The sequence below is a fragment of the Phyllobates terribilis genome, unplaced genomic scaffold (assembly GCF_046119375.1).
Source record: "Phyllobates terribilis strain yellow unplaced genomic scaffold, ASM4611937v1 Scaffold_2__4_contigs__length_985480577, whole genome shotgun sequence".
NCBI classification, from domain to species: Eukaryota; Metazoa; Chordata; class Amphibia; order Anura; family Dendrobatidae; genus Phyllobates; species Phyllobates terribilis.
In genome coordinates this window covers 813,861,179-813,871,506 of record NW_027362762.1, presented here as the reverse complement: position 1 = coordinate 813,871,506, position 10,328 = coordinate 813,861,179, and the positions used below count along the sequence as shown (strand labels likewise).

Here is a 10,328-nt window from a genome sequence, read left to right as displayed (position 1 = left end):
TAGTGCCAAGCGGTTTTGATTTTAATTGTTACTGCATACATTAATAATACAAGTGAAAATAAGCAACTATGTAATATATCTTGTAAAATAAATCCGCTTCTTTCTCCGCCAGGACTGATTTTCCATTTTCAAATGTCTCAATTCCAGGGTGACATCTGTATTCAGTGAAGACACAATGTTACATTACTGAGATAGGAGATGACAGTTGGTGCTGATAAGAGTCTATGTAGATATGAGGGAGGAGCTCTGCCTCTAGCTCCTCCTCTATATAAAATTTCATCATTAGCAACTGATAAATGGGGCCCATAGTATTAAAGTGTTATTTTCATTTTCAAAAATTGCAAAGTGCTCGTAAAACAAAAGCAGCTTTGCAATTTAAATATTCTCTCTATTGTCGAGAACAAGGGTGATTTTTAAGGTTTATGCTCATTGCCTATATTACTGGTAACCATTGCAATAATATAAGTGATCATATCATCGCAGGTTCAAGTCCCCTATGGGATTAAAAATGAAAGTAAAAAAAAAAACATCTAAAAATGTAAAAAACTCCCCTCAATGAAGGTGAGAGCACAGCCTCACTCTCTATTGGTCCGGTCACAACTTATCTGTTTGCTTGCATCTTCATACTGCACTTAGTTAGCGCCATGTCTCCCTCTCTCATAGTATTACTCGGCTTCTGAGCACACATTCAATTGCTTCAAATCTTATAGCACCACTCCGGCATTTTTTTAAATTTTGTAGTGAATGGAGTATATACTACCGCGCTAGCAGACGTCAAAAATAAATGTCTGAAAGAATCTAGAACACCAGGGTAAACATATGTCAGGAGTAATCCGGCTAATGCCGTAATAGATCTACCTACAATAGTGTCAATAATAAAATGGAAAAAGGATCCCTGCACCTGCAATCCCCTACTGTGCTGCTATAAGGATCACAGAGACAACTGATAAAACCATCCAATTAGACACTACATATGAACCAATGCAGTGGATAGCGCAGTGCCTGTGTAGTTTGCTTTGTCCTCCTATATTGTGCTGGGTCCTGGAATCCCCGTATAATGCCTGGCGGTGAAAAAAGTCTGTGATGGGAGCGTCCTCCCAGAGATGCCCCTGGCCGTGAATCTTCAGCTGGCGCTCAACCTGCAGCGTGCCCGGCCGGAAGCTATGCCGCTAGCTGATGCCGCATACAGGGGGGTTTGTGGTTAGGGTGACGTCACTGCTCAGAGAGCCTCAGAGCGGCCACAAAATCCAACGCGTATCGAAGGAATCTCTGTCCTTCTTCTTCAGGCATTTTATTATTGACACTATTGTAGGTAGGTCTATTACGGCATTAGCCGGATTACTCCTGACATATGTTTACCCTGGTGTCCTAGATTCTTTCAGACATTTATTTTTGACGTCTGCGAGCGTGGTAGTATATACTCCATTCACTACATTTATTCCCACAGGCAGGTGATCACACGAAACCTGCTCTACTACCAGCAGCTGCATTTCTTCTAGCAATTGTATAGCGCGAGTAGGTGGTGATTTTTAATTTTTTTTAATTTTATTTCCAATAAAAAATGTAGTACAGTTCTTCTGATCAGCTATGTCTCTTTCCTCATGTGCAGGGCATTTCAGTAGCTTAGGTATCCATGATTATGACCATTAGCAACTAACGGTCACTATGTGAGTGGGCGTAACCTTGGATACCTAAGCTACTGCAATGCCCTGCTGCCCTGCACATGAGGTAAGCAATATAGGTTATCAGGAGAACTATATTACATTTCTAAATGGAGGTATTTGTTAATATTATTATTATTATTACACCTACTACATATTGGGATAGGATCTTGGAGATGGAAATACTGCTTTAACATGTTTTTTTAGTATTTTATCATCCAAGTACTATAAATGCTTAAACATACTACTGCAAGTGCCAAATATAAAATATTGTAATAAATATATAAAAAACACATCATAAACTATATACAGAGATAGATCATGTCAGTGCTGATATAAAATGTCTTCTTGTCTTTTTTAAAGGGGGTATGTCCTCAGAAAAGATGCTTGTTTAAAGGTGGTGAGTGCCCACTACTGGACAAGTCCTGGTTTATCACTTCAGAGCCTCATATTAAAAACTAAAAAAAAGACAGTTGACACTCTCCTCCCATGATGATGCTGTTCCAGCAATGTCAGCGCTGCTATTGTCAGCATGCTGTGGGACATTGTTGTGTAATAGTAAGCTACTGCAGCCCTTACTATTGTAGCCAAGCAGACGATCGGTCTGACGGAATACTGAAGAGCTGCAGCCGATCAGCAGCTGCAGATTGGCTGCAACAGTCACGTGACACAGGAATATCACATGAACCATTGAGTATAGCAGTGCCGACATTGCAGGAACAGTGCCACAGCGGGAGGAGTATCGATTGTTTTTATATGATGCACTGAAGTGAGTAAGCGGGGGTCGCCCAGAAGAGGACAACTCCTTTACGTAAAGCACAGTGCTCCCCTGTATTCATCAGCTCCGGTGGCCATAGCTGTACACCCTATATGACCGATTATGGTGCAGAATCCAAGAGGTTATAATGTGACTAATGTCACGGCTTGTCACAATTTTGGTATAAGAATGTGCCAGAATAAATATCATTTTTAGAAAAATTTTCATAGGCAACTTTAACCCCTTTACACTCTCATATCACAAATTGTGCAAGTTACAAAGATAATGGGAACATTTAAAAGAACAAGAGGCTCATGCTGCCCGAACCAGAGGAACATTTTAGAAGAAACAGTTGAAAAAGTAGCCTGAATGGAGAGAAGAGTCAAGTGGGCGGCTCCCTGATGGCTTCTCCCTACCTGGCTTGATTGACAGGTCTCTTCCAATTTGGATAAACAGTGAGAGACCTGTTAGGGACACACCCTGTAATATACACACCCTGTAATACACAACCTTTGTACAATAACTGTGTGTAAATTAGGCTTCCGACATTCACGCTGTTGACTGCTCGAGTTGTAATGTTCTTGTACCACTCAAAATGTCGATCGGGAGACTCTCTCTTGCCTGTTGCATTCGTCTTCTTGCTCTCTGGAAAGCATCTATAAAAAAATTAAACTTAACATAAATGGAAATAGATTTATCCTTTCTAAATAGACACTAAGCTCACAGACTAAGTCCTGGTGGACCTTCAGCAGTGATACTTCATCAAGACATGCCACAATTCTTCACCAATAGCAAACAGTGAAAAGTAAGATGTCATCTGAATGTATTACATCCTTCTCCTAGTAGCAGCCCCCCATTTTCTCTGCACAGCTATAGAGGCAGTCATGACTAGGGCCGTAATAGAAGAACAGAAGAGACTCAGAAACAGACTTTCAGATACGTCCAATATGAAGGAGACTATAGACATAGGAATAGCTATGGTGTCAGCAGGTGGAATTGTAAGAAGTGGCAATGGAGCAGAAGTGGTGACAGGTGTAATGAAGCAGGAGTGGTAGCAGTGATGGCGGAGTATTGAGATAGGAATAATAGTTATAGAATATTATTAACATATGAGGTTAGTAAGGAAGAGATTACATTGTAGCAGATGGGATTACAGACACGTTGGACTCTCACATCCCCGGTATCCACAGCCTCATATTAGCCTACGCAGGTTGGGATCATGCATTAAATAGAATGGTAACTGGAAGTTTTACACTTCTCAGCATTTTAGGCTCCACTTCCAGTTGTGCTGCAAATAAAACTATGAAAAACTTACATTAACATATAAACCGTGAATTAGCCCTAAGAGGATTAGTGCTGACATCACCACTGATCTCTTAGTAACTCAGCCGGCTGGGCACAAAAAGAATCTACTTCACTAAGGACCCAAAGGAAAGTGCAAAAGTGACTCAATGTATGGCATCAATATATATGTATATAATAATGCTATACGTTGAGTCACTTTTGCACTTTTATTTCCTTTGGGTCCTTAGTGAACTAGAGTCTATACAGATATATATATATATATATATATATATATATATATATATATATATATATATATATATATATATATATATATATGTACACGTACGTACGCACGCACACACATATATCAGTGCCTTACATTGAGCCAAGCAGATCATAGAGAGACTTTAAAAAAAGTGAGAATACAGACTGCAATATCAGAAGTAACCACTAGGTGGTTCTCTGCAACAAGTCTACAGAAAGAATCACGTACCAAGGACATTGAGTATAGAGCTCTGCTGGCTGGAGCCTCCCAGACGATCCAATACACTCTGCATCCTTTTCCTCAGAGAGCTCCTGTCAAGGAAGGATCTACAGAGCAACACATACCAGATGGAGATAAGATACAGCTCAGAGATTCAGTGAATCACAAAAGGAAAACTATACATGTTACACAACTTGTAAGAACTCATTTACTGAAGGGTGTCTCACCTCCAGTCATCCAGTATCCTGAAACATGGCCTGACGGCTACGGGAGGACTGGGATGGATGGTCAGAAATAGTTTTGCTTTTTTAGTGCATTGTAGAAAGCAACAAAGACTTCATAAACTGGTCTCCACAAAGTTCAGCTAACACTGTGCAGCTTGTGTGAATAGAGCCACAGCCTTCAAGTGGTTGTCCCCTTTCAGCCTTTTAACTTAAAGGGGTTGTCCATTGTCCACCTTCCCAATCAAGCCGTATAGGTACATCTAAGGTCGTGAGGGGGTTAACCCTTTTACCATCTTGGGTTTTTGCCGTTTCGTTTTTTGCTCCCCTTCTTCCCAGAGCTGCAACTTTTTTATTTTTAGGTCAATATGGCCATGTGAGGGATTGTTTTTGTGGGATGAGTTGTACTTTTGAACGACACCATTGGATTTGCCATATCGTGTACTGGAAATCGGGAAAAAAAATTAAAGTGTGGTGAAATTGCTAAAAAAGTGTAATTCCACAATTGTTTTTTTTTTTACCATGTTCACTAAATTCTAAAACTGACCTGCCATTATGATTCCCCAGGTCATTATGATTTCATAGATATCAAACATGTATAGGTTCTATTTTTATTTAACTACTTCGCGCCAGAGCCTGTTTTTGCCTTCGTGACCGGGCCAATTTTTTCAATTCTGACCACTGTCACTTTATGAAGTAATTACTCTGGAACGCTTCAACGGATCCCCCTGATTCTGAGATTGTTTTTTCATAACATATTGTACTTCATGATAGTGGTAAAATTTCTTCGATATCACTTGCGTTTATTTGTGAAAAAATCGTAAATTTGGCGAAAATTTTGCAATTTTCAAACTTTGAATTTTCATGCCCTTAAATCAGAGAGATATGTCACACAAAAGAGTTAATAAATAACATTTCCCACATGTCTACTTTACATCAGCACAATTTTGGAACCAAATTTTTTTTTTGTTAGGGAGCTATAAAGGTTAAAAGTTGACCAGTGATTTCTCATTTTTCCAACAAAATTTACAAAAACATTTTTTTAGGGACCACATCATATTTGAAGTCACTTTGAGGGGTCTTTATGACAGAAAATACCCAGAATTGACACCATTCTAAAAACGGCACCCTTCAAGGTGCTCAAAACCACATTCAAGAACTTTATTAACCCTTCAGGTGCTTCACAGGAATTTTTGGAATGTGGAAGAAAAAAATTAACATTTAACTTTTTTCACAAAAATGTTACTTTAGACCCATTTTTTTTTATTTTCACAGGGGTAACAGGAAAAAATGGACCCCAAAATTTTTTTGTGCAATTTCTCTTGAGCGTGCTGATACCCCATATGTGAGGGAAAACCACTGTTTGGGCGCACTGCAGGGTTCGGAAGGGAAGGAGCGCCATTAGACTTTTTGAATGTAAAATTTGCCTGAATAATTAGCAGACGCCATGATGCGTTTGGAGAGCTCCTGATGTGCCTAAACAGTGGAAACCCCCCACAAGTGACACCATTTTGGAAACTAGACCCCTTAGGGAACTTATCTAGATGTGTGGTGAGTACCTTGAACCCCAAGGTGCTTCACAGAAGTTTATAATATTGAGCTGTAAAAATAAAATTTTCAAATTTTTCCCACAAAAACGTTTTTCATCCCTTAATTTTGCATTATCATAAGGGTAACAGGATAAATTGCACCATGAAATTTGTTGTGCAATTTCTTCTGAACACGCAGATACCCCATATGTGGAGGCAAACCACTGTTTGGGCGCACGGCAGGGTTTGAAAGGGAAGGAGCGCCATTTGACTTTTTGAACGTAAAATTTGTTTGAATAATTAGCAGACGCCATGTTGCATTTGGGGAGCCCCTGATGTGCCTAAACAGTGGAAACCCCCCACAAGTGCCACCATTTTGGAAACTAGACCCCTTAGGGAACTTATCTAGATGTGTGGTGAGCACCTTGCACCCCCAGCTGCTTCACAGAAGTTTATAATATTGAGCCGTAAAAATAAAATTTTCACATTTTTCCCTCAAAAAATGTTTTTCATTCCCTAATTTTGCATTATCATAAGGGTAACAGGAGAAATTGCACCATGAAATTTGTTGTGCAATTTCTCCTGAGTACGCCGATACCCCATATGTGGGGGAAAACCACTGCTTTGGTGTACGGCAGGGTTCGGAAGAGAAAGGAGCGCTATGTTGGCTGGGATAGGTTGCAGACACCATGTCACATTTGAAGAGTCGCTGACATGCCAAAACAGCAGAAACCCCCACAAGTGACCCCATTTTGTAAACTACACCTCTCAAGGAATTCATCTAGGGAAGTCGTGAGTATTTTTTAATTTTTAAATTTATACCATTGGGCAGTGAAAAAAGCATAATTATATTTTTACCACAAAAAATGTTTTACCCTCAGATTTTACATTTTCACACAGGGCAATGGGTAAAAATGGTGCCGAAATGTGTCACACAATTTCTTCTAAAAGTGGCAATACCCCATATGTGGCTGTATCGTACCGCTCAGCCATACGGCGAGATCTGGGGGGGACGGAGCGCTATTTGACAATTGGAGAACAAATTATTGTAGAATAGGTATTTGGATTTGGGAGCACAAAATTTTCTGAATTTCTTTTGGGGGGCAAGGGCCATTTCGCTTTTCCAGAGCCTTTCTGCTACCAGTAACTTGGAAGTCCCTTATATTTTTAACAGATGATGGACCTGAGTGGGGACTAGCTTTTTTTGAGGACTGAGTTGAAGCTTTTATTGGGAACATTTTACGTAACATTTATCCGGCGCTCTAGGCTGAGCACTTACATCGGGGTTTCCATCTAAATTTCCAAGTGATGTAATTCAGATGAAACCCCTGCGGGATCCATTCACTGTAATGAGGCAGCAGAGTTACTCTGGACTCCGTCTGGCCTCTGTGTAGCGGTGTCCTTCTTTTTCAGAAGTGCACAAAAGTGTGGCCAACCGCACTTTTATGCACGCCTAAAAAAACTGACACCGTGGGATCACAGGCAAGATGGCATCCACAGTGGCTTATATCTGCCTCATTACAGGGAATCTTCCGTCATGGGTTCCGGCTGAATCACATATTTCAGAGATTTACACGGAAACTCTGGTGTAAGCGCTCAGCGCAGAGCGCAGGATAAATGTGAGCAGAGCCTTACTGCGATCTTTGGGAGACATAATAAACAAATCAGCAGCAGGTGAAGAATTGGTTTTATTTATTTTTTACGCTGTTCTTCGTGTGGTATAAGTGATGAGATTACTTTATTCTTCGGGTCGGTGCGATTACAGAGATACCAGATTTATATCGGGTTTTTATGACTGACAGCTGTCCCACACTAAGAGACGCTTTTTTTTGCAAAATCTAATTTTGCATCGCCATATTTTGAGAGCTATAATTTTTCCATATTTCAGCCGACAGAGTCATGTGACAGCTTGTTTTTTGCGGGACGAGTTGACATTTTTATTGGAACCATTTTTGGGTATGTGACATTTTTTGATCGCTTTCTATTCCGTTTTTTGGGAGGCAGAATAAACAGGAATTTTTTTTTCAGTAATTTTTCAGGAATTGTTTTTTGAGGGTTTTTTTTTTGCCGTTCTGCATGTGGTAAAAGTGATCAGGCAGCGTTATTCTTCGGGTCAGTACGTTTACAGCGATACTACACTTACTGTATATTTTTTTATGTTTTGGCGCTTTTACACAATAAAACAATTTTATAGAAAAAATATTTATTTTGCATAGCTTTATTCTGAGCGCTATAACTTTTTTATTTTTCGGCTGATGGAGCTGTATGGCGGCTTTTTTTTTGCGGAACAAGATGACGTTTTCAGCGGTACCATTTTTATTTCCATTTTGCTTTTTGATCGGTGATATGATGAAAAAGCATATTTTTTTGCTCCGTTTTTTATTTATTTTTATTACGGTGTGCACAGAAGGAGTTAATTAGTGTGACAGTTTTATAGATCGGGTTGTTTCGGACGCGGCGATACCAAATATGTGTACTTTTTTTGGTTTTGCATAAATATACGGATATATTGGTTTAATATTTTATTTATTTATTTTTATTTATTTTGTGATTTTTTTTTTAACAGTTTAAAAACATTTTTTTTACTTTTTTTTTACATTTTTACTTAGTCCCTGTATGGGACATTAATTTTTATTTTTCTGATCACTGATCTCATGTAATGTAATAGACATGTATTACATTACATGAGATCTTTGCTGACTGTTTCACAGTCAGTGTGTCCTGCCAGGCTTCAGATGCAGGCTGAGCCTGGCAGGACACCATATATGGTAGATCTGGAGGCGGTTATGTGATCTCCAGCAGCCATAGCAACGCCAGGTCCTGGAAGGTATCAGGGGTCGTCGGAGAGGTAAGACGACCCCCTCTCCTCTGTCTATCTTCTATATGCCGCGATCACTATAGATCGCGGCATATAAAACATAGCAAAGGATTAACATCATTGGGACCTGATCCAATCAGGTCCCGATGATGTCCCCTGTCAGAGCTAACACTCTGCACCGGAATCGCAGTGCTTGCAGGACCCTGGGGGTCCTGAGCGCTGCAGGACCACCCACCGTTTTTAAACGTCGGGGCTGCACAGAGCCCAGCAAGAGCCGACGTTTATCTACAGTGGGCGGTCGGGAACCGGTTAAGTGGTGAAAAAAAATTCCAAAGTTTGCAAGAAAAAAAAAGTTGCCATTTTCCAAGACCCGTAGCGTCTCCATTTTTCGAAATCTGGGGCCAAGTGAGGGTTTATTTTTTGCGCGACAAACTGACGTTTTTATTTATACCATTTTGGGGTAGATACAATGTTTTGATCGCCCATTATTGCATTTTAGTGCAATGTTGCGGCGACCAAAAAAACGTAATTCTGGCATTTTGATATTTTTTCTTGTTACGCCGTTTACTGATCGGATTAATTCTTTTTATATATGGATAGATCGGGCGATTCTGAATGCAGCAATACCAAATATGTGTAGATTTGATTTTTTCAATTGCTTTATTTTGAATGGGATGAAAGGGGGTGATTTGAACTTTTATAACTTTTTTATATTTTTAAAAACATTTTTTTTTACTTTTCACATGCTTCAATAGTCTCCATGGGAGACTAGAAGCTGCGATCATCCAATAACCTGTGCTGTATGTAGCAGAAATGCTCACTTGCTCTGAGCGCCGACCACTGGGCGGCACACATAGCATCCCGGCAATGACAACTGCAGGGGTCTCCTGCAGACCCCGGGTTGTCATGCCAACCCATCGGTGACCCGCGGTCATGTGACATGGCGCCGATGGGCGGGATTAGTGACGCGCTTCCGGCGTGGCGATGTTAATGCCGCTGTCAGAGTTTGACAGCGGCGTTTAACATGTTAACAGCTGCGGTGGATTGCGATTCCACCCCCGGCTGTTAGGGGCACATGACAGCTGATCAGATCAGTGTGCACGAAAACATGTGGGATCATTGCTGCAGCCTGCATGGAGTGCAGGAATACAAGGTTGGACGTACTCATAAGGGGTTAAAGCATAACCGTTGTTTTAATTTTGAATTCATAAATTGACAGTACACGTGAAAATAATCAACTAATATAATATATCTTATCAGAAAAATCTGCTTCTTTCTCTGACAAAATTGGTCATTATTAAAATTCTCAATTCGGAGGTAAAATCTGTATTCAGTGAAGACACTTTCCCATTACTGAGATAGGAGATGGCAGCTGCTACTGATAAGATTCTATGTAGGTGGGAGGAGGGAAGGGACTAGAGGCAGAGCTCTCCTCTACATAGAATCTTATCAGTAGCAGCTATCCATCCAAATGTTTCAAATGACCCTACATGCTTAGGTTGTATACTTAGGTCTTCAAAGTGCCCATTTTGTTTGCCCTACATACTTGTTTCTTAAGGGATTTATTCCAG

At 40.2% G+C, this 10,328-nt stretch overlaps 1 protein-coding gene across 2 annotated transcripts in view; it reads right to left on the bottom strand.

The window, feature by feature from the left end:
* MKS1 (MKS transition zone complex subunit 1) overlaps window positions 1-10,328 on the bottom strand; it is a 45,528-nt gene continuing 35,200 nt past the window's right edge. The window contains exons 17-19 of one of the 2 annotated variants that reach the window (XR_012297242.1): window positions 4,199-4,296; window positions 2,914-3,074; window positions 1-155 (exon numbers count right to left, since the gene is read on the bottom strand). Coding sequence is in view for 1 of the 2 variants with exons in the window: in XM_073667624.1 (XP_073523725.1) it covers window positions 2,968-3,074; window positions 4,199-4,296 (205 nt within the window). In the remaining variant the exon portion in view is untranslated. Of the gene's footprint in view, window positions 156-1,399; window positions 3,075-4,198; window positions 4,297-10,328 lie in introns of those variants that run through there. The other variant, XM_073667624.1, reaches the window with a different exon arrangement.